The sequence below is a fragment of the Schistocerca gregaria genome, chromosome 3, assembly GCF_023897955.1.
Source record: "Schistocerca gregaria isolate iqSchGreg1 chromosome 3, iqSchGreg1.2, whole genome shotgun sequence".
Classification (NCBI taxonomy): domain Eukaryota; kingdom Metazoa; phylum Arthropoda; class Insecta; order Orthoptera; family Acrididae; genus Schistocerca; species Schistocerca gregaria.
Window position 1 is genome coordinate 787,546,252 of NC_064922.1, and position 27,840 is coordinate 787,574,091.

Here is a 27,840-nt window from a genome sequence, read left to right on the forward strand (position 1 = left end):
ACGGTACATCATCGGACTACAACTCCAGAGTCATCCACAAACAGCATTAACTGTTCCTCTTTGACCGACCAAGCGGAACAGGCAGGGACTCGATGCTACAAATTGATATCCGGCATCTGTACAACAACAATACATGCACGTTTGCGTGCTTGCATTCAGTATTCTTGCGGTTGCACTGTTTATTAATGTGCCAGCATTTCACATTTGCAATGACTTATCTCGCGCTTACACTAACCTGTGATCATGCGTCGGATAATAAAATGTCTTTGTACAAAAATGAACAAAGTGCTAGGGAACTCTTATTGGAATAAGTCACATTAAGCAAATCGCACAAGGAAATCTGCTGGGATTCTTTTATCCTTGGGATAATTGAAGAACGAGATAATTTTACAGTACACCGAATCACGGGGTTCCTAGTATAATCAGTTTTCAAATTCCGCCTCCAGATGTATCAGTCTTCCACAGAAAGGCGGACATCTTTCTTGAATTTATACGGCAAGGGATCCTCGTTTCCTTAGAACCACTTAGACACTGAATAATAATTCCCAGTTCACACCTGATATTCTCACCACAAGGTTAGTGTAGTTAGCTAGTGGGCGCTAATATTCGCATCCAGAATACTTCCCGGTGTTTGTTTTCAATTTATCTTTGCGCGTCTCACGTCTTAGCTCCTACTCGTCGGCTGTACTGACGCCTGCGCTTTAACAGCGCTAAACCGAAGAGAAATGAGGATGACGAGTTTGTTTAGTAGAGCAATCACTAGTCGCACGTCCCAGGAGTTCATCTCGTTACATCTCGGAGATAAAGTTCAAACTTGAAAGTTATTCATTCAATCATTAACCTATTTTTTGTTGATCTTGTGAATAATACACTACTGGTCATTAAAATTGCTACACCACGAAGACGAATTGATACAGACGCGAAATTTAACCGACAGGAAGAAGATGGTGTGATATGCAAATGATTAGCTTTTCAGAGCATTCACACAAGGTTGGCGCCGGTGGCGACACCTACAACGTTCTGACATGAGGAGAGCTTCCAACCGATTTCTCATACACAAACAGCAGTTGACCGGCGTTGCCTGGTGAAACATTGTTGTGATGCCTTGTGTAAGGAGGAGAAATGTGTACTATCACGTTCCCGACTTTGACAAAGGTCGGATTGTAGCCTATCGCGGTTGCTGTTTATCGTATCTCGACACTGCTGCTCGCTTTGGTCGAGATCCAATGACTGTTAGCAGAATATGGAATCGGTGGGTTCAGTAGGGTAATACGGAACGCCGTGTTTGATCCCAACGGCCTCGTATCACTAGCAGTCGAGATGACAGGTGTCTTATCCGCATGGCTGTAACTTAACGTGCAGCCACGTCTCGATCCCTGAGTCAACAGATGGGGACGTTTGCAAGACAACAACCATCTGAACGAACAGTTCGACGACGTTCCCAGCAGCATGGACTATCAGCTCGGACACCATGGCTGCGGTTATCCTTGACGCTGCATCACAGACAGGAGCGCCTGAGATGGTGTACTCAACGACGAACCTGGGTGCACGAATGGCAAAACGTAATTTTTTCGGATGAATCCAGGTTCTGTTTACAACATCATGATGGTCGCATCCGTGTTTGGTGACATCGCGGTGAACGCACATTGGAAGATTGTATTCGTCATCGCCATACTGGCGTATCACCCGGCGTGATGGTATGGTGTGCTACTGGTTACACATCTCCCACCAATTGAAAACGTCTGGTCAATGGTGGCCGAGCATCTGGCTCGTCCCCAATACGCCAGTCAATACTCTTGATGAACTGTGGTATCGTATCAAAGCTGCATGGGCAGCTGTAACTGTGCACGCCATCCAAGCTCTGTTTGACTCAATGCCCAGGCGTATCAAGGCCGTTATTACAGCCAGAGGTTGTTGTTCTGGGTACTGATTTCTCAGGATCTATTCACCCAAATTGCGTGAACATGTAATCACATGTCAGTTCTAGTATAATATATTTGTCCAATGAATACCCGTGTATCATCTGCATTTCTTCTTGGTGTAGCAATTTTAATGGGTAGTAGTGTAGTTTAGTTTTGGCTTATGTGTAAGCATAGGAGTTGTTTAGTTATACTACAGGACACGCATTGAAAAAGCATGTGTGTAAGTTCGTTCACGGTTTTTCTCATTTCTCAGGGCGTGACTTTCCCAGCGATACAGCTGATGATCTCCAAGTGGGCGCCTCCACAGGAGCGCAGCCGCTTCTCAATCATCTACTCTGGTAAGCCATGCCGACAGCTTTACAATGACTCTTTTGTAAGCAGAAGAAAATCTCTAGTCACATCACATATAGCGTGCTGTATATATGAGAGCATAAATTTATGTACAAATTTTTCCTTCAAATAGCTATTTATGTCACTACTGGAACAATGACCTTTTCTGATGGGGCCTTTTCTGATGAGACACCCGGTACTTTTTATTAAAGTTACAGCTTGACAATGACACTGAAAGTACCGGAAAATTACATGGACCAGAGATAATTTCCTGTTAAGCTTTACAAGCATGATTTAGTCTCCTGCGCTCATATCGTCATCACAGAATATCATTATCATCCTTCGACCTCAATTATTTGTTGTATGTATCCCAAACTGTTACTTCTCGTCTAATTTTTGTCCATCACAGTTCCCTCACACCGAGCGAAGTGGCGCAGTATTTAGAACACTGGAGTCGCACTCGGCAGGAAGACAGTTCCGGCCATCCAGATATAAGTTTTCAGTGATTTCCTTAACTAGCTCCAGCTCAATGCCAGGATGGTTCCTTTGACAGGGCACGGCCGATTTCCTTCCCCATCCTTGAAACATTCCGAGCTTATGCTCCGTCTATAATGACCTCGATGTCGACGGGACGTTAACCTTAGCCAGCCGGTGTGGCCGAGTCGTTCTAGGAGCTTTAGTCTGGAACTCAGCGACCGCTAGGGACGCAGGTTCGAATCCTGCCTCGGGCATGAAAGTGTGTCATGTCCTTCGCTTAGTTAGGCTTAAGTAGTTCTAAGTTCTAGATGACTTATAAGCTCAGATGTTAAATCCCATAGTGCTCAGAGCCATTTCAACCATTTTCAACGTTAACCTTAAATTTTCTTCCTTCTCTCTACGGCTTCCTTTAATAGCATATAAGTTTTCCCTCGATGTCTTTACCCATGTCCTGTCGTCCTATTCCTTGTTCTAGCTAGTGTTTTCCACATACTCCTTTTGTCACCGATTCTACGAATTAAGTCCTCAATCTTACCTTATCAGTCCACTTCGTTTTCCAATGTGCACTTCACAAAGGCGTCTTTGTTATGAAAAACATACGGCGTACAGGCTAGAGGTAAACAAAAACGTTTGTTCATATTTCAGTATCTATCAAGTTTTATAAATGTATTCGTCCAACGTTGTACACAAGAGCTCAAACATTTTTATTCTTTTTGGATCAGTTTAGTGTGGGCATCGTATGCAGCTTGGCAGATTTCGAAACGATACTCCACTTCTCCCCACATATTCATAAACATGACAAGTGTTATGGCCTCTACTGCGACGTAGATTTGTTGTCTTAAATCTACCAGATCTCGAACCTTTGTTCTGCAACAGTGTCCTTGACACTGCACTGTACTGAAATCTAGCTGAGTCAGATCGGGAGACCGAGGTACCAGGCAATGGGAGACCCCTCTCCCCTCCCCCTTCCGATCCAACGCTCCGGAAATGTTTCATGAAGAGATGTGGTTCGTGGCCAAATACAACAGCTCAAGTTATAGGCTTGGCTAACATCTGCATTTATGTTGGAGCATGCATTGGCAGACGCCGGGATGGTTCCTTTCAGAGGGCACAGCCGATTCCCTTCCCATCCTTGAAACAATACAAGGATGTGCTCCGTCTCTAATGATCTCGATGTCGACGGGACGTAAAACCCTAATTTTTCATCCTTCTTCGTACGTATCGCTCTAGTACCATGGAAGTTTCTCCCAAATGTCTTTACTTATGTTCTGTCGTCCTACCTCTTACTCTAGATAATGTTTTCCACATATTCTTTTTGTCGCTTATTCTACGAAGCATGTCCTCACATCTCATCAGTCCACTTCTTTGTTCGAAGTGATATAAAGTTGACAACTTGTTTTAACTGTTCAAAAATGTAAAACTGTGTACTTCACAATAAGCTGAAAAATACAGGGTATCCAGGATGGAGATATACAAAAACATTTGTTCATATTTCAGTACCTATTAAGTTTTATAACTTCATTTGACCAACGATGTACATAGGAGCTCAAACATTTTTTTTCATATTGGTACAGTTCATTGTGGGGACCGGACCGTTTGTAGTTCGAAAGATATCGAAACGGTACTCGACTTCTCGCCCCATGTTCATATGCATGGCAAGAGTTATGGCCTCTACTACGGCATAAATCCTTTCTCTCAAATCTGCCACGTCTCTAAACCTAATTCCGCAAACAGTGTCCTTGGCGAACCCCAATACACACTGAAAATCCAGCAGAGGCAGATCGGAGGTCCGAGAGGCCAGGCAATACCCCCACCCCCCTTACCATCCAATTTCTCAGGAAATGTCTCATGGAGACGTGTGGTAAAATCTCCATCGAGCACCATACTGTTGGAAAATAACGTCGGGAGGCGTCTGTGGAACTGTGTAGTTCGCTAGCAAGTCGAAATAAGTGTGCCCTACCACTGTAGACTCCATAAAAAGAAAGTCGCCCAATCACAGAATGTTTATATAATCCGAACCACACATTAACTTCTGAGGTATCCCTTGCGTACTCAGTCACCTCTCCTAGTGTCTCACTTACTCATATTTGACAGTTATGTCGGTTAACTTTGCCACAGATGTGGAAGGTAGCTTCATCACTAAACAGGATTGCACTTAGGTAGTCGGTGTTTTCGTTTGTACGATGCAACATTTCAACAGCAAAATCACGCCGTCTGCAGTGATCCTCAGGCTTAAAATGAAACAAAAGTTTGAGTTTGTGGACATGCAATAGGAGACGTTTGTACGCAATGTCGTGCTAGTTCCCTACTGGCTTGTCTAATGTATTTGGTTCAAATGGTTCTGAGCACTATGGGACTTAACAACTCAGGTCATCAGTCCCGTAGAACTTAGAACTACTTAAACCTGACTAACCTAAGGACATCACACACATCCATGCCCGAGGCAGGAATCGAACCTGCGCCTAGAACCGCTCGGACACTAGCGGCCGGCTGTAATGTATTTACGTGGCCGTGTAGCTAATGCTTCACGAACACGTTCCACGGTCTCTTACGTTTTAGGACGTTTTCCAGCATTTGAAATCACACTTCGCGTTTCTCAAAGAGTTATATCCTATTGATAAATGGATTTACATGTGGGGGGAGCCACGTTTCATTTCCTTCTTGCACGCGACTGAACATGTGTTACAGATTTTAGCTCTGCATCTTTCGTTGTTGCGTCTACATGAAGTAAATATTTGAGCGCATGAGCCATACGACACAGCGATTTTGATGAAATGGTGAGAATCGCATTTTGGAGTGTGTCTCTGTCAACTAGATATTTACTCAAAACATAAAATATCGAGTTTTTTCGTTATAAGCATTTATTTGTGTATACCTCTAGCCCGGACACCCTGTAGTATCCCACGACTACAGCAGCAATGCGTCACAGCAGATATCAGTCGACTCGTAGAAATACCTATATGTAACAGTTCATTGTCGTATAAAATGAAAGGATCACCTAGGACCATTCGTAGGTGAGGCAGGTGGTAAATTTCGATACATTGGTACGATACTGTGAAAACCTACGTATAACGATTTGTTGACATATATAATGAAACGATCACTCGCAAGTGACACATTTGGTAGATTTTGATTAATTGGTATGATACTGTGGGAATAGAGTCTCACGAGGATCTGCAGCGAATTGACGCATGGTGCAGGGAATGACAATTGAATTTCAATGTAGACAAGTGTAACGTGCTGCAAATACATAGAAAGAAAGACCCCTTATCATTTAGCTACAATGTAGCAGGTCAGCAACTGGAAGCAGTTAATTCCATAAATTATCTGGGAGTACGCATTAGGAGTCATTTAAAATAGAATGATCATATAAAGTTGATAGTCGGTAAAGCAGGAGCCAGACTGAGATGCATTGGAAGAATCCTAAGGAAATGCAATCGGAAAACAAAGGAAGTATGTTACAGTACGCTTGTTCGCCCCCTGCTTGAATACTGCTCAGTAGTGTGGGATCCGTACCAGATAGGATTGATAGAAGAGATAGAGAAGATCCAACGGAGAGCAGCGCGCTTCGTTACAGTATCATTTAGTAATCGCGAAAGCGTTACGGAGATGATAGATAAACTCCAGTGGAAGACTCTGCAAGAGAGAGACTCAGTAGCTCGGTACGGGCTTTTGTTGAAGTTTCGAGAACATACCTTCACTGAGGAGTCAGGCAGTATATTGCTCTCTCCTACGTATATCTCGCGAAGAGACCATGAGGATAAAATCAGAGAGATTAGAGCCCACACCGAGGCATACCGACAACCCTTTTTTCCACGAACAATACGAGACTCGAATAGAAGGGAGAACCGATAGAGGTACACAAGGTACTCTCCGCCACACACCGTCAGGTGGCTTGCGGAGTATGGATGTAGATGTAGATGCAGTGTTCAAGTGCGCGTGACCCATACCAGGTAGGACTAGCAGGAGATAATGAGCGTATGTAAAGTAACGCGGCACGAATGGCCACTCACGGGAGAGCGGCAAGTATGGTTTGAATAACATGAACTGACAAACGATTGAAGATAGACATTCACTATCACAAGGAAACCCACTTACAAAGTTTCAAAAATCAGTATTAAGTTAAGAGTCAAGAGACATTATTCAGGCCCTCATTTATTAAACCCAGAGGAACCACGCCAACAGGATTATTACAACGTAGACATAGGCATTGTACCAGTCATTGTTGCTGTGCTTCTTGCGCGAACGCGCTTCTGAGTAATTTGCAAAGTATTTACAGACGCGGGCAAAAATATGGAAATACGAAGAACGTAGCACATTACAATGCCTCAGTCAGTGTAAGATAATCATTGGCTTTCAAAACAGATTCCTGTCATCTCGGAATGGGTAAATACGGATTTTCAAGGAAATCTTATACCATTCTTTCTGCAAAATACAGGAAAGTTCAGGTAATGGTGATGGAGCTAAACAGCGATCACGCTCACTTCTCTCCAAAGTAGACCACAAAGGCTCAATAATACTGAGATGTGGTGACGGTGATGGCTAGGGGAGTGGCGACGATTCGTCCTCGTTCTCACGAAACCAGTTGTCGACGGTGCGTAGTGTGTGAAAAGGGGACCTGTCGTCTAGGAAGACAGCATCACGATTGGGGAACAAACATTGTATGATAATGTTATTATATACGTTGGCAGTAATGTCCCCTTGCAAAGTACCAATGTGGCCCACGGAATAATACGATATGGCTGCCCAAACAGCTACCGGGGGCGGACATGACAGCAGTGAACTACGTCAACATTATCGAGGACCATCTGCATCGCTTCATGCTTGAAGTCTCCACACACAGCGACAGTATGATGGCTGTTCGATACACGTCCCTAAAGACACACCACGGAACACTCACTGGGAAACACACACTGTAAAACACTGCACGTAAAACGGTGGCACAAATACGACACTCCCGAGCCAAAGGCAGATGGGGGGCGAGACCTGGAGGAGGGGAAAAAAAAACAAGGAGGGAGGAGAGGAGAAAACGAAAGGGGGGAACTCAGAGACGAGCTGCTGCTCCTAATATGACTTCCTGACTGTGAGGAGGTTCGGGTGGAAGTTTGTGGCCTGTTGGCCTTTACTCCACTGGGAATTTTGTAGGATTTTCTGTCTATACTGTTGGATTGAATCTGGACTGGCAAGGAGTGCCGGTGGCCTATTTCTTGGTCTAGTCGATATGACGACTTTTCTTCTTCTTCTTGCTGGTTGCAGAGGGCTCTGTCTCGGTTGGGGTCCCGTGCATACGGATTCCCTCTTTATCATACTCTCCGTTGACCAGAGAGCTGATGATGCAGCCCATTTGCAGCTCTGTGAATATAGGGTAGGAATCAATCAGGTTGAATTCCTCCCTAGAAAGACCTAAAAGGCCTTCCGGATACCCAGTTGGGTGATGTGGGAGTGGAGGTTTGGGATGGTTGGGAGGAACGAAGGGATAAGGGTTGTCGTGGTGGGGGTATGTGCCATCGCGAAGCGACCCAGCGATCTTCTTCGTTACAGCACTTGCGCTGTACATATCTGGGAGCGGGAGGAATGGAGCTTGTTCCCACTCTTCTTCTTGCGCTGCTACTTCGGTGACCTCCTTGTGCTGTGTCGCCTCCCCTTCGGCAGGCTCGTCGGTCTGCGTGGCCACCGTCGCGAACTCCCTCTCACGTGAAGGAGTCGTCTGGGTGGCGGTGTCTTCAGTTGTGGCGGGAACTTCTTTGGCTGAGCGAAGCTCCTGCGTCAGCACAGCAATCTGACGCCGAGCCTCGCCCAGTTCCGCCAGCATGGCCGCCCTCTCTTCCGCCATGGCAGATTTGAAGGCGGACGTCGCTTCTTGTACGGCGTCGTTAAGGCGCCTGGTGACGACGTCTTCCGTGCAAGTGACCGCCTCTTCGTGTGTGGTGGGCACTTGCTTCTGCGTCTTCTTCTCCGGCCCGCGCCAATTTCTTCTGTAGGCGCAGGAACGAGCGTTGGCCGCATGTGCGCCGCCGCAGTTGTCGCAGGTACTGCTTTTTGCAGTCGCGTGTGTCGTGTGCTTGCGCACACTTCAAGCACGCAACTGCTCCGCTGCAGGGCTTGGCGACGTGGCCAAGCTTTTGGCAACGAAAGCACTGCGCTGCAGTCTTCCTCTTCTTCTTGCCGGGTGTCCCTGCTAGCGTGAGCAGCAACTCCGCCAAGGCGGCAGCTTTGCGTCCCCTTCCGCGTCCCGACATCACGAGTGGCAACAGCGACAATCAGCTATGCGTACCTCACCGCAGCGTGAGCGGGAATGACTCAGAGACGAGTGTCGCGTCCTCTTATAAAAGGGAGTTCTCTCGCATTTGTGCTGGAGAAGTGAAGGTATTGGTTGAAATTCATATGGCTACCATTGGTGGACCACAGTCATAGGCTAATATTCCCGCTCCGATGCAGAAGAAGGGGCGTTGTTGGCTAATCTCCTGTGGATACCATTGGCGGCCCATTGTCATTGGATAGAAAGGCACTATTCCACACTTACGCTGGAGAAGGGGTATTGGTTGAAATTCCTGCTACTGCTATTGGTTGGTCGTCATCACTGGCTAGATTCGAAACGGACAGCGCAATAGAGGGGGAATGTTTACCCAAAATATTATTGTCTGCCGAGGTGACTTGCAGCGCGTTGTTTATGTCGCTCGCAAACCTCGGCCGCGTATTCAATTCCTTAATGGCGAGGAGCCACGATGCTGGAAGCCCGTATCCGTCCTCTCTATTGAAATTATATGCATTCCTGGAAATTTCAACCTCTTCTTGGACTTTTCTTCTACAAATATTTGTTTCCTTAGCCAATACACGTACGTTATTAAAATTGATGTCAGAGCCACAGTTCTCATTATGTTCCACTACTGCTGATTGTGCGCTTTGTTTTAGCGGCTTATGCCGTTCAGTTCCTTAATGCGTTCCTTAACAGTTCTTCCAGTTTCGCATATACAGGGTGTTACAAAAAGGTACGGCCAAACTTTCAGGAAACATTCCTCACACACACAGAAAGAAAATATGTTATGTGGACATGTGTCCGGAAACGCTTAATTTCCATGTTAGAGCTCATTTTATTACTTCTCTTCAAATCACATTAATCATGCAATGGAAACACACAGCAACAGAACGTACCAGCGTGACTTCAAACACTTTGTTACACGAAATGTTCAAAATGTCCTCCGTTAGCAAGGATACATGCATCCACCCTCTGACGCATGGAATCCCTGATGCGCTGATGCAGCCCTGGAGAATGGCGTATTGTATGACAGCCGTCCACAATACGAGCACGAGGAGTCTTTACATTTGGTACCGGGATTGCGTAGACAATAGCTTTCAAATGCCCCCATAAATGAAAGTCAAGAAGGTTGAGGTCAGGAGAGAGTGGAGGCCATGGAATCGGTCCGCCTCTACCAATCCATCGGTCACCGAATCTGTTGTTAAGAAGCGTACGAACACTTCGACTGTAATGTGCAGGAGTTCCATCGTGCATGAACCACATGTTGTGTCGTACTTGTAAAGGCACATGTTCTAGCAGCACAGGTAGAGTATACCGTATGAAATCATGACAACGTGCTCCATTGAGCGTAGGTGGAAGAACATGGGGCCCAATCAAGACATCACCAACAATGCCTGCCCAAACGTTCACAGAAGATCTGTGTTGATGACGTGATTGCACAATTGCGTGCGGATTCTCGTCAGCCCACACATGTTGATTGTCAAAATTTACAATTTGATCACGTTGGAATGAAGCCTCATCCGTAAAGAGAACATTTGCACTGAAATGAGGATTGACGCATTGTTGGATGAACCATTTGCAGAAGTGTACCCGTGGAGGCCAATCAGCTGCTGATAGTGCCTGCACACGCTGTACATGGTAAGGAAATAACTGTTTCTCCCGTAGCACTCTCCATACAGTGACGTGGTCAACGTTACCTTGTGCAGCAGTAACTTCTCTGACGCTGACATTAAGGTTATCGTCAACTGCACGAACAATTGCCTCGTCCATTGCAGGTGTCCTCGTCGTTCTATGTCTTCCCCAGTCGCGAGACATAGGCTGGAATGTTCCGTGCTCCCTAAGACGCCGATCAATTGCTTCGAACGTCTTTCTGTGGGGACACCTTCGTTCTGGAAATCTGTCTCGATGCAGATGTACATCGCCACGGCTATTGCCCCGTGCTAATCCATACATCAAATGGTCATCTGTCAACTCCGCATTTGTAAACATTGCACTGACTGCAAAACCACGTTCGTGATGAACACTAACCTGTTGATGCTACGTACTGATGTGCTTGATGCTAGTACTGTAGAGCAATGAGTCGCATGTCAACACAAGCACCGAAGTCAACATTACCTTCCTTCCATTGGGCCAACTGGCGGTGAATCGAGGAAGTACAGTACATATTGACGAAATTAAATGAGCTCTAACATGGAAATTAAGAATTTCCGGACACATGTCCACATAACATCTTTTCTTTATTTGTGTGTGAGGAATGTTTCCTGACAGTTTGGCCGTACCTTTTTGTAACAGCCTGTGTACACTTTGCCGCATCCACATGTCACTTGATAGACGCCTGACGATGGGCCGCCAATGTTATCCACAGGAGATTAGCCAACAACGCCCCTTCTGCTGCATCAGAGCGGGAATATTAGCTTATGGCTATGGGCCACCAATGGTAGCCATACAAATTTCAACCAATACCATAACTTCTCCAGCACGAACGAGAGAAAACAGCCGTTTATAAGAGGACGCTACACTCGTCTCTGCCAGTGTTCTAGCAGTAGTAGACACCAGAAGATCCTGAGGAAGATCCCAGCAGAGAGGTCGAAACGTCGATCATTTTAGAAGGAATATGACGCGGCGTAATAACCCAGAAAGTTTTACCTACAGGCGGTCATAATGTTTTGGCTCAGCGGTGCGTGTACGTGTGTGTATGTGAGTGCACGCGACCTGGTGCAGTGACGAGCATGAGTCACTGGACTGAGCGTACTTGTTTGTTGTGGACAGGCGGCTACCTGGGCACGGTGATCACGATGGCGCTGTCGGGCGTGATGTGCGACAGCGAGGTGGGCTGGCCGCTGGTGTTCTACGTGTTCGGCGGCCTGGGCGTCCTCTGGAGCATCCCCTGGTTCCTGCTCGCCTACGACACGCCGGCCAAGCACCCGCGCATCGACCCCGCCGAGCGGCGATTCATCGAGGCTTCGCTGGGCAAGGTGCCCGCCAAGGTGAGTCCAGTTCCCATCGCGCAGCTCGTTCCTTTGTCTACTGGCACAGTGGAGGAGATACACTATGGTGGAGTGCAGTGTATACTGTGCGCCAGACATGCTCATCTCACTGCCGTCAGTTGTGTGACAGCAACAAAAGCGAAAGTAACCGAAAACTGAGTCAAACGAGGAGATTCTATTTCCCCAAAACAATTCTTGACAGTCATGCAGGAAGTTTTTATAAGGTGCTTGTGAAACGTTCGGTGACAGGTCTCCTAAAATGAAGAAAACTAGAGTTACAAACGCCGGCCGCTGTGGCCGAGCGGTTGTAGGCGCTTCAGTCTGGAAATGCGCTGCTGCTACGGTCAGAGGTTCGATACTTGCCTCGGGCATGAATGTGTGTGATGTCCTTAGGTTAGTTAGGTTAAAGTAGTTCTAAGTCTAGGGGACTGATGACCTCAGATGTTAAGTCCCATACTGCTTAGAGCCTTTTGAACCATTTCTAAGAGCTACAAACAAAATACATATAATGGCCTTCGTTGTAATCACTGTTAGCTAAAACACACTTCTGATGCCGGGCGCTGTGGCCGAGCGGTTATAGGCGCTTCAGTCTGGAACGACGAGACCACTACGGTCGCAGGTTCGAATCCTGCCTCTGGCATGGATGTGTGTGATGTCCTTAGGTTAGTTAGGTTTAAGCAGTTCTAAGTAACAGGGGACTGATGATCTCAGATGTTAAGTCCCATAGTGCTCAAAGCCATTTAAACCATTTTGAACGCTCCTGATAATGTTTATAAAGCTGTTGGTAGCTGTCAGCAAATATTTTCTAGTGGAATCGATCGAAACAGCGTGGTCACGCGCAACGTCTGCGAAACGTAGTCATTTCAGGACTAATGTAAAGCGAGGGAACAAAATAAGTCTGCCGGCACCAAATCCGTAGAATAAGGAGTGTGTTGACGAACAGTCACCTTGAGTTTCTGTGAGGAAGTTGAGCACACAGACATTGCGGAAATCCAACAATGCGTGACCAAAGCGCTTCGAGAAACTACACAAGAAGCGTTTACTGACAGTTTCCAACAGCTTTTCAAGAGAGGTGAGAAGTGTGTTGTACCCATGGTGATTACTTTGAATGCCAGTGAAGCTATTTTGTTTGTAACTCCCGTTTCCTACATTCACTGAGGCCATGAACTTTTCAGATGGATCATACCATAATCATCATTGTTCTGCTGGTGACATTGTATTTGATGGAAATGGAGTTTTTCTCGATGAATTACATTGATGAAGTCATCTTGGATTTTTAGCCGAGTAGTGCAGTCGTGTGCTCGCCATCTTCAGGCGAAGTGTCGGGCTTACGTCTTTTTTTTTCACTTTTAATTCCCTTCCTTTAGGGAGAAGAGTGGACTGTTTGAATGCATGCTCACTATCCTTTCCAGCTTTATGGATTGCCTATTTGTTTATTTTTCTTTGTCATATTTATCTCCCGATTGGGAATCTATTTGGAGCAGTTTCTGGACAATTTTCCGGTATTCACCTTACAAGCAAGGAAAACCACGAAAACCAGGCCAGAAGTGCTGGTGCTGCCATCTTACTTTTGTGTGCTTCTTTCTTTCGAGGTGCATTTTACGTGTCATCGTAATACTTCCCTGACATCAGTTGTTATCAGGGACCTTTGGGCCCCGCCAACTTCATATGTCTGCGCGCTGTGTCTCTTCGTCTCTGGGCGACCTTTGCGAGGCTCAGTTGGAAACCACTGTCCCGCTTGACAAGATGCCATGTACTCTCATTCCCAATCCCTCTCTGATAACCGAATGCTTGAATACGTTGGCGCAGTACAGCACCTTTGCTGTTCAAAAACAAACATGTGTCCATCTTTGATGCCGAGGTGAACGCTCCTCACATTTGTCACACAGTGCTGTGAGATGCAAAGCTCCGCCTGGCCGATGTACTGCGCGCACGAGCTAGTCCCGCACCTGATGCTGCACACACAAGGAGCCCGAAGTCCTATTTGGTCTTTGACTGATGGAGGCATTATCTTTTATTTATTTATCGAACATGCCCAATTGCAATGTACTGTTACATGTTTGAAGGTTAGCTTAAAATATTAACCGTACAATTTTAGATTAACAAACATTATACAACTGTCGTGGTTGCTCAAGGTACCTTACAAAATTAGAATGTACCAAACTTAGCAGTTAATTTAAATATTACATTTATACCTACAAGTAGAGATTTGAGTCTTGTAGATATGAACAATTTATATGAATGTTGCAGTTTGGGCATGTCCACTTCGTTTTGCGTAACAATGTAACGGCTTTTTTGTTACGGTACACCACTGTTCTGTCCATTTTGGCTGCGAGCCCCATCACCAGCACGATCATCCGCAACATCTCTACCGGAGGCACGCGACTGAGCCACCCGTGTGGCCGTAGGTAGAGGAGTCTGTCACCCAGCATATAAGAACCCAACAATTCGCCTAAAAATTACCAGAAGAAAACTCGTCGAAAGGTTGCGATAACACGGCTGCATGACTCGGCTGATAACTTGGGAAGATTTCAGCTTTGTAATAATACATCGAATGGAAAAATTACCAAATGAAATATGAATTAGGCTAGAAAATCAACTACAGTAAGACTAAAATAACGTGTAAGGAGTATATCGAAAGGAGCATTGTAGGTATTAACAGTGAAGTCATAAAACCACTTTTAGTTGTTGTTTTTATTTAATGCTGCTGAGTGCAATGATTGTCTGGACAGCGAAAGAAATAAACATATGTTTCACAGGCAGTGTGCATTACCAATGTAGATGTGGACATTCAGTGTGAAAACACTCAAAAAACTGGGAGCTGTTGAGAGAGCAATGGAGAAATGAGTTTTGGGAGTTAGTGGAAGGGACAGGATTACAAACAAAAGGGAAAGAAACAGAAGCGTTTATGCCTGTAATGGGAATGAATCGGACCCAGACGCGACATGTATCCAAGCTAATGGACCGTAAATGTACCGAAGAAGTTCTCTGGTAGATCAAAAAAGACAACAAAAGACCGAATGGAGTACCGAATGGAAGGTGGGTAGACTGCATTAGAAGACGCCCCGGAGGAACGCCAAGACCCTAATGGTTGTGAACGTCTAGAGAAGACATTCATGCAGCAGTGGATTGCTGCTGATAATTATGAATTCACGTCCTGCCACCCCTCCTCCACCCCCCCTCCCTCTGCCTCCCTCCCCCCACCGGTCTCCCCAGACACATACACCTGCAGCGAATAGTAGTCCTTCCTACTTGTCTCACGGTTATTTCAGGTAAGGCATATTTGTTTGATTCTTATCTCTGACCTCACCACTGTGATTTGTGCAAAATAAGTAAACGCATTTAATAGAGAGTAATACTTCCATGGAATATTTTGTGAGGAACAGATTATTAAAATTTTGAAAGAAATCCTCCACATGATGAACGATGTCTTTCTTGGAGTTTCCCTTTAGACCCTCTCGACGAAGTCCGCCTAAACCAGCTAATCAAATGAATCCATCGCAATTTACATATAACTTTTGTACGTTTTACATGTGTATTTTACTTGAATCACATTCCAGTGGTCCCACGAAGAGAACTCTTTAGGATGTAGAAAGTCTTCCAAGCCAGTGAGTTCGACCTTTCAATCTCGAAATTACAAAAGGCAGTCTATGATGAATATGGTATAGAACTTCCGTTTCACAGAAAGAGTAATCACTAGAGCTGCAAAAATGAATAAAAGAATAATTACCATTCAAGTGAAGACTTTTTAAATAATTGTTAGCTTGACATTGGCACTTTGGCAGCTGATCGATTACGTTGATGCGCAGTAGCGCAGTCCCTGTGCAGACTATAGAATGCATCTTTAAGATATATCATTATCTACCGAAAAGTTGTTAAAATTCAACAGTTATAATAAAGCCGATGAGATGAAATCTGTGCATTATTTACAACATTTGTCACACCAAAAACAACTGTTGGCTGCTTGGGCTACACGCATGTGAAATATGGAAGGCATGCCAGAAGGTTGCTGAATTTGTTCTTGCTACGTTACCTCAGTACTTGTTGTACTTTCAGAATTTCCGTTGAAGCCAAATAAACTTTGTGGCTGTTTATGACTTTCTTACCACATTTGTGCAGCAGTGAAGTGTGAAAGAGTGAGCCATCTATCATTGCGGAGTGACTAAGTATGGTGCCATGTTTACAGAGGAAGCTGCCCATCCCCTGGAAGAAGCTGCTGTCTACGCCCGGTCTTTGGGGGTGCGCCTCTATGCACTTCGGCATCGGGTGGACATTCTTCGCGCTGCTCACATGCGGACCCACCTATCTGGCCAACATCCTGCATTTCAACATCTCTAGTGTGAGTCTGCCCTCTCTCTCATATAAAGACACACACACGCACACATGCTCTGTGTCTACACATTAGTCTTAAATCTCTTTTAGTTTACAGAGGACGTTTCCTCAGTTAGTGTAAGACTATGTTAAATTTTTACTGCTAGATGTTTAAACCTTTGTCAGTTAACTAAGGAGCGTCCGTCCCCGGAAGCTGAGTGGTCAGCGCGACAGAAAGTTAATCCTAAGGGCCCTGGATCGTTTCCCGGCTGGACTGAGTGTTATGTTGTTCTAATCATCATCATTTAATCCCCGTCGACGCGCAAGTCACCGAAGTGGCGTCAAATCGAAAGACTGGCACCCAGCGAATGGTCTACCCAACGGGAGGCCCTGGTCACACGACATTTTTTTAGCTAAGGAGCGGGATGTCGAGACATCCATACTCCGACTAGAAGAAAATGCATCCTGGCAGACGATGAAGGCTGTTCTCCGTCGACGCCATAAGATACAATCGCTTCAAGGTGGATGTTTTAAGAGGAGCCATATGGCTAGGCCAACGCTCTGGCCGACGTCTTCACCGCAAATTTACGCTTTCCGCAAAATCAGCTCACTTACAAGTGGTCGAGGAGCCGCTGCATCGTTGCCTGTACAGGCTGTAGGCGACCTGATGGACACAGTCATTCTTGATGACGTGGATCATCAGCTTCGCTCCGTCAGTGCCAGAAAAGCTCCAGGAAGTGATTAGCAACATCTGAAGTAGCTGCCTCCCAACGAAACTACCTACACTGTAGCTCTTTTCAATGGAGCAATCTGTACAAATCACTATCCAATGGCAGGGAAACCTGCCGCTATAGTGGCCCCACCAAAGGCGAGCAACTAACTGCGCCTTCCAAGGAATTATTGAACAAAAAGTTTACTGATGATGATCTCAAAAGTATTTGAGAGGCTATTCATATAGAGATTGTTGAGGCACATGCAAGTGCAATACATTATTCCAGGTTGATTGGTTGATGTTGAGGGGACCAAACAGCGAGGTCATCGGTCCCATCGGATTAGGGAAGCATGGGGAAGGAAGTCGGCCGTACCCTTTGAAAGGAACCATCCCAGCATTTGCTTGAACCGATTTAGGAAAATTACGAAAAACCTAAATCAGGATGCCCGGACCATCGTCTTCCCGAATGCTAGCCCACTGTTCTAACCACTGCACCACCTCTCTCGGTACATTATTCCTGGGAGTAGAGTTTCAGTGCAGCGACTCCACAACCAAACAACTTCTGTGGCTCCTTGAATTCTCAGGATTCGATGTATCCCTTTCTTTAAATACTGTGTGAAATGGCAGCCTCCTCCTCAATCTATATTAATCGTGGGACCCCTGCGTTTCACGTCAGTGTGCTTGATACATGCCTCCAAGAAAAATGCTCCACAAGAAGTCTCCGCTGACTACCATATCAGTTGTGGCGTGCCACAAGGTTCAATGCTAGGGCCAATCCTCTAGACTCTTTCCACAGCCGACGTGACAATTGCAGACTGCATGTAGCTCGCACTATATGTAGACGACACGGCTGTCATCTGTTGGAGGATTAACATCCTGCATATTCACTATGCCCAAGGAGGCAGTTATCGCATAACTACATGGGCACTAAACTGGCGTCGGGTTTCAAATTACAGTCTGTGCACAATCATGGAAACACAATGTGAAGGAGCAGAACTATGCGTTATCTCGAAGCAACGTTGTGCACTCGCATCAAAGAAAGTGACGGATCTCCCCTTTGCTCCCCTACGTGGAAGCCAACAGAACACTTCGGCATCATTCTGTTTAATTTGTTGCCACGACTGGTCCTCTAGTGCGTCGCCCTAGTGTGGCGTAATGGAGCGAACTCACACATCTAGTTCCCACTAACATAAGATATCAACCAAGGGACCTTCTCGCAGCGCAATTTGATCATGTCCTCCGTCTCTCTCGTCTCACCAGATGGGTGGGTTTTCAGTGGAAAGCACGATTGTCTTCATTAGAAAGTGTGGCAGTCCGATAGTCGTCATATCCAGGCACGTGGGGCCAAAATCCATCGTAGTAACCATATACGATAGCCAGATTTGGTGACAAGACCACCAGCAACTAACGACTGGACTGGTTAAGGGAACCACAACAAGTCATAGACTGGTCAAAATGGAAACACAAGCAGGAATGTTACGATTTTCAGAACAATCAGAGCATACAGACGAATTTTTGCAATGATTCAGCCACTAATCCTACCCTTGTGAATGTAGGTTAAAGAAGGGAAAATGTGCCGTTTCTCGCAAATTGTTGAGCTTCTAATTCAAATAACAGTGCTACCTCAAGGCCATTCGTGATAGCTGAAACTGTACGTCACATGTATCACGGTTACCGCACTTGCAGTAGAGAATCAGCGGTAGATGATTGAGTCAGTCTGTGTAAAATGCTCAGGTTCCTCAATCAGGAAGACAGTTATCAGAGTTCGAGGCCAATTAAATAGCACCATCTGTGACCGCTCTGACAAGGAATGGTCCAATTCGACATGTCGAAACCTACTCTGAAATTTTTGGCACAGCAAGAATACACGCAAAGAAATGCACTGCCAGAATTTTAGCTGCTAAGCCGTACTGCAAGTATTTAAAAAAAATTTCGAAGTTACTGATTTCTGCTGCAAGAAGAACCGCTTATAACAGCGATTCGTATAGCCCTTCCTGTCCAGCGCGAGAGTAAGCAGACGTAGCGCCCAGTAGCGCGAAGTCCGAAGTTCAGATACGCAAAATTTAAGCACTTAAACCACACCAAAAATGTATCAAATCATTAATTGTTTTGAATAACTTACTGTTCATATAGACAATTAAGCTTCTGCAGATGTCACTGTTACATAACTGATTAGAAAATCAAGGCGGTGTGTGATGTTACATTACAGACGAATTTCATCTATGGAGACTTTAATTTGCTGCCAGGAAATATTTTTTGACGATTCCTGTAGCATAGTTATTAAGACAACTTTGGAATAATGTATATTTTACTAACAATGAAACAGTTCCTTTTTTTGTTTCCTGCAGTCGTCACTTAGGGCTACGAAGTGTCTATTGAATGACGAAAACAAATACTTTCCTTACATCAGGCGCATCTGATAAAGGAAACATTAATGCTTTAAGACATCCACTATAATTATTAGTTATATTTAGACAGCACAGAGATGGAGTAAGAAATGGCCGAGGCCATTCTGCATGTAGTGTTGCGTACCAGGCATACTTGATCTAATTCGTAAAATGTGGAGGTGCAAACTGACAATGCACAAAAGACACGTTTACAATACTATCAGAATTTATATGTGCCCGATAGTTTTTTTAAAAACACTGTGGAAATATTTCTTTATCGAGAGGCTGAATCACACTATTAGTTCCAGGTCTTTTCGTCGTCTTCCTAAAGAGAGAGATGCTGCTATGTCCAGGTCAAGAGTCCAACAAACCAATGAATCAATTTCTGGAGCTATATGAAAACGTTTCCGATGTAACATTGAAAATTATTCTCCATTTTTCTAGACTTTGCTACGTCGATTACAAGATTTTTGCCACTAAACAGTTTTTCGTTTAAAACTTCTAGTCCTAATGTACCTTGAGGTTCGTGAAGACAGATATAAATCTTGCAAACATTAATCCACCGAAACAACTGCACAGGTGATTCTTTTTTTCGCTCGAAATGATAAAGTGCATTCGCACTTAGATCTTGCATGAAACCTTACTAACTGCTTTTATTCACAACATTTTAAGGGATAAGAAGAAGCTTCATCTTCACGACCGCTACAAATTTCTGTACAGAATTACCTGTTTATGACATCCTTACACATTTACATTAAAAAAACTAGGTAATTTTGCGACTTCCTTTTCCATGTAATTTCCTTAATCTGTTTAACCAGAGGGCACAATCTCATAGATCTCCCTCGGTAAGTGCAACGAGTATCGTGAGCCGTTCTAATTCTTTCTAATAGCTTTTCTTTCACACTTTCAAGAATTTCATTTTGTCGCAATATTTTATACTTTACAGTGTTTCTTCCATTTGTACAAAGCACGTTCAGATTTTACGAAACGAAACTGGTTTTGCACATTACTCAACTTCTTGCCCTTTCTCTCTCCTTTATTTAACCAAAAAATTTTCAGCCCCTGTATTTTTGTTCTGGAGTTCAGTTAGCACAACAATCATCATTCGAGCCATAATTCAAGGAAGCGTCAGAATTACTTCCTGTTTTTTCTAACCTTTACGCAACTTCGAACGAAATGTCGACACAATTAGAATGAATTGTCAAGAAATTGGCTAATGAATAACACATTTAGGTCTTCAGGAGAAATTTGATTGTGTACCATATTCTTCATATTTCATTTTTCCAAAGTTTAGAACATTGATGGATTTCACATTACTGTGAAACTCTGGAACCTTCACAATGACAGATGCTATTAGCAAGCATATCCGAAAAAAACAGAAAGGAAACTGATAGTTTTGTCACCATTCTTAACACTTAGCGATACCGCAAAGGGACTCCTAATTACTACGATTTAAATTAGTTGTGAATTCTGGTGAATAGTAACTATGAACAAATGTGACAGAGAACCAACGAAAACTGAAATTCTCTTTACAAATTACGATCGCATAGTTTAACAATGAGCAGACAACCAAGGATGTGCGGCTGCCTTGTTGAGCATGCACTGTCTGCTACAACTATGGTTGGAGTGTGCATTCCTCAATCCGCCTGGAGAGCACGAATCTGTCAATTGTCTGCGGTTTATATTTGCAGCTAAATTTTTTTCATTGCGTTTCCTTCTGCATATTCTGCCTGTGTAAAAAAATTCAATTAGGTTTCGTGATATCGGATTGGACCATACTCTTGTGAGTGTGTTCGTGCTGCTTCCCACGAGGGTCATGCTTTTTAGTAAGAGATGTTAGAATTTTCACCGCCGAAGCTATTGATATCAAAACCGCAGTATGTACTGCATTAGAAATTGGGAAGATTCCCTTTAATTGCTCGTTATCTATGGCGTTAACGTCATAGAATTTGTGGGACCGCATTGATGCAAACACTTTGTTTGTATCTCAAAACTACTACGATGACGCTGCTGAAATGTTGTAATTTTAGTTGAGATGAATTTGATAAAACCCTTTTGTTAAAAGACAGTACACTTCCTGCTATGAATTAAAATATATTGTCTATATTTTACAAAATTTTCTATAACACGAACTGTCAGCGAAGCTATGCAAATTTGTTGGAAATATATTTTATACTACAGACAATAAATTTTAGAAGGTACTTTGTGATTCTCAATAATTTCCTCTCAGGAGAAACAACAGATGTATTCAGCGTAACCAGGTCTACTGCCTACGATCTGAAAGCAGATAGTGTGGCTCATGATCACCACGTTCAATAAAAGTTACGGCACTTTATACCTCAAACAATGTTGGTGTTGTTGTGGTCTTCAGTCCTGAGACTGGTTTGATGCAGCTCTCCTTGCTACTCTATCCTGTGCAAGCTTCTTCATCTCCCAGTACTTACTGCAATCTACTTCCTTCTGAATCTGCTTAGTGTATTCATCTCTTGGCCTCCCTCTACGATTGTTACCCTCCACGCTGCCCTCCAGTGCTAAATTTGTGGTCCCTTGATGCCTCACACATGCCCTACCAACCGATCCCTTCTTCTTGTCAAGTTGTGCTACAAACTACTACCCTATTCTGTTCAATACCTCCTCATTAGTTATGTGATCTATCCATCTAATATTCAGCATTCTTCTGTAGCACCACAATTCGAAAGCTTCTATTCTCTTCTTGTCCAAACTATTTATCGTCCATGTTTCACTTCCATACATGGCTACGCTCCATACGAATACTTTCAGAAACGACTTCCTGACAACTAAATCAATACTCGATGTTAACAAATTTCTCTTCTTCAGAAACGCTTTCCTTGCCATTGCCAGTCTACATTTGATATCCTCTCTACTTCGACCATCATCAGTTATTTTGCTCCCCAAATAGCAAAACTCCTTTACTACTTTAAGTGTCTCATTTCCTGATCTAATTCCCTCAGCATCACCCGGCTTAATTAGACCACATTCCATTATCCTCGTTTTGCTTTTGTTGATGTTCTTCTTATACCCTCCTTTCAAGACACTGTCCATTCCGTTCAACTACTCTTCCAAGTCCTGTCTCTGACAGGATTACAATATCATCGGCGAACCTCAAATTTTTTATTTCTTCTCCATGGATTTTAATACCTACTCCGAATTTTTCTTTTGTTTCCTTCACTGCTTGCTCAATATACAGATTGAATAACATTGGGGATAGGCTACAAACCTGTCTCGCCCCCTTCCCAACCACTGCTTCCATTTCGTGCCCCTCGACTCTTAAAACTGCCATCTGGTTTCTGTACAAATTGTAAATAGACTTTCGCTCCCTGTACTTTATCCCTGACACCTTTAGAATTTGAAACAGAGTATTCCAGTCAACATTGTCAAAAGCTTTCTCTAAGTCTACAAATGCTAGAAACGTAGGTTTGCCTTTCCTTAATCTTTCTTCTAAGATAAGTCGTAGGGGCAGTATTGCCTCACGTGTTCCAGTGTTTCTACGGAATCCAAACTGTTCTTCCCCGAGGTCTGCTTCTACTAGTTTTCCCATTCGTCTGTGGAGAATAGGCGTTAGTATTTTAGATCCGTGACTTATTAGACTGACTGTTTGGTAATTTTCACATCTGTCAGCACCTGCTTTCTTTGGGATCGGAATTATTATATTCTTCTTGAAGTCTGAGGGTATTTCGCCTGTCTCATACATCTTGCTCATCAGATGGTAGAGTTTTGTCAGGACTGGCTCTCCCAAGGCCGTCAGTAGTTCTAATGGAATGTTGTCTACTCCCGGGGCCTTGTTTCGACTCAGGTCTTTCAGTGCCCCGTCAAATTCCCACCTTTTTGCAGTTTCTTAAGTTTTAATCTATAGTTCATAACCAATAGATTGCGGGCAGAGTCCACATCTGCCCCTGGAAATGTCTTACAATTTAAAACCTGGTTCCTAAATCTCTGTCTTACAATTATATAGTATATCTGATACCTTTTAGCATCTCCAGGATTCTTCCATGTATACAACTTTCTTTCATGATTCTTGAACCAAGTGTTAGCTATGATTAATTTATGCTCTGTGCAAAATTCTACCAGATGGCTTCGTCCTTCATTTCTTACCCCCAATCCATATTCACCTACTATGTTTCCTTCTCTCCCTTTTCCTACTGTTGAATTCCATTCACCCATGACTATTAAATTTTCGTCTCCCTTCACTACCTGAATAATTTCTTTATCTCATCATACATTTCATCAAATCGTATGTTGGATAAAAAATGACAGTAAAATGTTACAATTTAACTGCCTCTTATTACCTATTTTCACTGTTTAGTATCTAATGCAGTGAGGAAGATATTCTTTTTGAATGCTAATGACACTGTAAGTTGAAATTCCATCCATGACTTACTATACGAAAGTATTGTTCCCAAGAATAAACTTACAGAAATGATGTAGCACTTAATGAAGTACAGAAACTCCGAGCCTACAAAGGAAGCATGGTTTCATGTTACTGATTGTGTTTGGTGTTTGAGGGAACACCTTACGCTAAGGATAAATGCTAATGTATAAACCACTATGTTTCGGATAGGTAGCCATACAGTTTATTAACTTTCTTGGAATGTTTCTCCGTATTTAATGGTTACGCGGTTGGCCGACTCTTTCTATTGAATGCAGACATAAACGGACGCTTCTCGAAACGTTAAGTACATGGTTCTGGCAGCTAAAATACAAGTCTATCAGTTGATAGTATTTGGATGTTTTGTTGCTTTGCAGAATGCCGCCCTGTCTGCGATCCCCTACATAATGGGAGGCTCCGCCAGCGTCGTTTTCAGCTGGATACTCGACTACCTGATCAGCAACAAGATTGTCTCCAAGATGAACGGCTACCGCATCTTCAACGGAATCAGTGAGTGAAATGAATATTTCCTTCAATCAAAAATGTTGTTTTGAAGTTCTATTCTGGCCTTGCCAACTGGTTGTCTCTAGTGACTTTACTCTTTCATTCACTGCAATTTGTTTATCTACACTTGTCAGTGTACCTCATTTCTAATAATGTCACATTTCCTGTTTCTCCCGAGGAAGACTTCATAAATATATCTTTTTTTTCAGGTGATCCATTCTGACCCCACTTAAAATTCATTTCAAGCTGTCTGTATCATGGAACCCTAATTACTCTTGTTCTCACATCATACCTAATTCCTCTTCTACTCTTTTCTTCCATAAGTTCTCCGATAGCTTAAACATTTCATTTGCAATCTAGAACACTTTTCTTCCAGATGATTTCTGAATTTCTTTGAACTGATTTTACGCCTAATCTGTCTCTGTCTTAAAACATAACTTAAAGTTACCTAGCTATAAATTAGAGGCCTTTTTTTGTCCGCTTTACCTCTGCCTTATCGGACTCGGCGTAATTTTCAACAATAGGTGACCCTTCTTCATTGTGTTTTACTGGTGTTATTAACTATTTTTAACTAGTCTGTTATGAAGGTTATCATTACATTCATTTTTGCGTTATGTGGTTCCTATTGTAGTTACCCCTTGACATGAGTCAAGAAATGTCTCAACTTTCACAGCTCCTGAACTGCAGTGCCCATAACACTTGGATGCTTTTCCTCTTGTTAATTTCTGTACTAACCTGATACAGCCCTAGAACACTGCATTTGTCATTAGCCACTTTCCATGTTCTCTGTACGCTACGTGATCTGAATGAAAGCAAACTTTGCTCACACTACAGTACGTCTATTGCACGGTTTTCATAGCACAACGATCTTCTCCTCTGTATTGATATTGTTGTCGTTGTTGATTTGCTTGTTACTGTCTCTCGTCATACCTAACTCCCTATTTTCTTATTTATCTCTTATTGTCAGAATTTTCCATCCTATTTTAAACCGATGTAAGCACATTTCGATAAAAACCCCTTACTACCTCATATTAACTTGCAAATATGATTTCCTCCTATTGACAACGTCGAAGCAATAAAGCGTAAGATTATATTCTTTTTTTGTGTTTCTTGAAGTTTTTTCCAGCGTGTTGGGAATTCCAGGAGATTTTGTGATTTCAGCCAGATGCTATAGACATCTAGCTTTGATGCTGCGACAGACCACCAACCAACTGTCTCCAGGTGAACTTCATGACTGATGTCAATAAGGGGACGCATGCTAGTAACCTCCAGTTAAATTCTTCCATAGCTCACCTGATGACTCGCAGGTGCCCAGATGAAATATCGTGGTATGTATCGAACGACAACCGGCAGAAAGCCCGAAATTTGCCTGAACATCCAGTCGTAAAATTCACCTGAAGAGGACTGCCTGGTTGTCAGCCGAAACAACGAGGCAAAAAGTTAACGTCACGCTGCCGGAATAGCAAAATTCCACGGAACATATTTCTTCTGTTTAGTTTGTTTATTTTGGTACATTCATTAGAAACACAAACAAAATACTGTCAAAGTCATTCCACTCCCTTGTCACAAAAGAATATTAAGAGAATCCACCTTTCGTATCTGCTGTTTTCACAGACCTACCAGTACAAAACGTGCACATGATAGAGCCACGGGCGTACGTGCTCCCTGCAAACGTCGTTTATGTTTTTGCTAAAGGCTAGGCAATTACAGTACTGAAACTGCTGTGCTGAAATTGCTTCAACATCTTCAGATAATTCGTAAAATACATTGTTTTCCTTTCTAAAAAAATACTGTCAATTTCAGACAGGGGCTCAACTTGATGATGTGTGACCCTGCCCACACGTCTCTTATAGGGTGCCTAGGAAGCTGTTTTTTCGGCTAGCTAGAAAACATACAAGCAGACCATAGTAATGGAGTTTATTGTAGTAATTGAACTGACAATTCTTAACTTTTCGTTGCTACATGATGGGTCGCAAGCATTTGGCGACATGCAAATAATCAAAGTACTTTGATAGATACAATTTCCATGCAAGCTAATCACACAAGTTCCTATGTTTTTCTATTGGTAAGATCACTGCAGCTCTTCTAGTGCGGCCGAGGCTAGGCTAGGCGGAGCGTCGCTTTTATTCTCTTCATGTAGTGGGCGCTCCTGCCTGGTGACGTCTTACTAAGCGTGCTATTGGCTGACGTCGTCTCACAGCCCTTTCTGCTGTATCGTTCTGATCTCCGTGTCGGCACTTTTCGTTAACTGGAACACACGAGCCTGAACAAAGCAAGATGATCAAATTAATTACTCGTACTTAAACATAAAAGCACGTCCAACAGCAGAATTTGCTGTTATGAACCATAATCCACACTAAAAAACGAGCAAAATTGTCGGCAGAAGACAAATTTCAAAATATGACGATTCGTCACATTCACTAAAAACCTGTGTAACGATATTTAAGAAAACATATAATATAACTTAGGAACAAGGTTTTAAATTGTAAGACATTTCCATGGGCAGATGTGGAAACACGAGGGCTAGTAGAAAACTTTGGGTAACAGAAGAAATACTAAATTTAATTAATGAAAGGAGAAAACATATAAAAATGCAGTAAAAGAAGCAGGCAAAAAGGGATACCAACGTCTCAAAAATGAGATCGACAGGAAGTGCAAAATGGCTAAGCAGGGATGGCTAGAGGACAAATGTAAGGATGTAGAGGCTTATCACACTAGGGTAAGATAATTACTGCCTACAGGAAAATTAAAGAGACCTTTTGAGAACAGAGAACCACTTGTATGAAAATCAAGAGCTCAGATGGAAACCCAGTTCTAAGCAAATAAGGGAAAGCAGAAAGGTGGAAGGAGTATATAGAGGGCCTATACAAGGGCAATGTACTTCAGGACAATATTATGGAAGAGGATATAGATGAAGATGGAATGGGAGATACGATACTGCGTGAAGAATTTGACGGAGCACTGAAAGACCTGAGTCGAAACAAGGCCCCGGGAGTAGGCAACATTCCATTAGAACTACTGACGGCCTTGGGAGAGCCAGTCCTGACAAAACTCTACCATCTGATGAGCAAAATGTATGAGACAGGCGAAATACCCTCAGACTTCAAGAAGAATATAATAATTCCGATCCCAAAGAAAGCAAGTGCTGACAGATGTGAAAATTACCGAACAATCAGTCTAATAAGTCACGGATCTAAAATACTAACGCCTATTCTCTACAGACGAATGGGAAAACTAGTAGAAGCAGACCTCGGGGAAGATCAATTTGGATTCCGTAGAAATGTTGGAACACGTGAGGCAATACTGACCCTACGACTTATCTTAGAAGCTAGATTTTGGAAAGGCAAACCTACATTTATAGTATTTGTAGACTTAGAGAAAGCTTTTGACAATGTTGACTGGAATACTCTGTTTCAAATTCTGAAGGTGGCAGGGGTAAAATACAGGGAGCGAAAGGCTATTTACAATTTGTACAGAAACCATATGGCAGTTACAAGAGTCGAGGGTTACGAAAGGGAAGCAGTGGTTGGGAAGGGAGTGAGACAGGGTTGTAGGCTATCCCCGATG

The 27,840-nt window shown here is 43.5% G+C and overlaps 1 protein-coding gene across 3 annotated transcripts in view; it reads left to right on the forward strand.

The window, feature by feature from the left end:
* LOC126354240 (sialin-like) overlaps nt 1-27,840 on the forward strand; it is a 516,792-nt gene that overhangs the window by 48,000 nt on the left and 440,952 nt on the right. For 2 of the 3 annotated variants that reach the window (XM_050003739.1, XM_050003738.1), the window contains 4 exons: nt 2,176-2,260; nt 11,755-11,972; nt 16,159-16,311; nt 24,147-24,279. In XM_050003739.1, coding sequence (XP_049859696.1) covers nt 2,176-2,260; nt 11,755-11,972; nt 16,159-16,311; nt 24,147-24,279 — 589 coding nt within the window. The remainder of the gene's footprint in view (nt 1-2,175; nt 2,261-11,754; nt 11,973-16,158; nt 16,312-24,146; nt 24,280-27,840) is intronic. The other variant, XM_050003740.1, reaches the window with a different exon arrangement.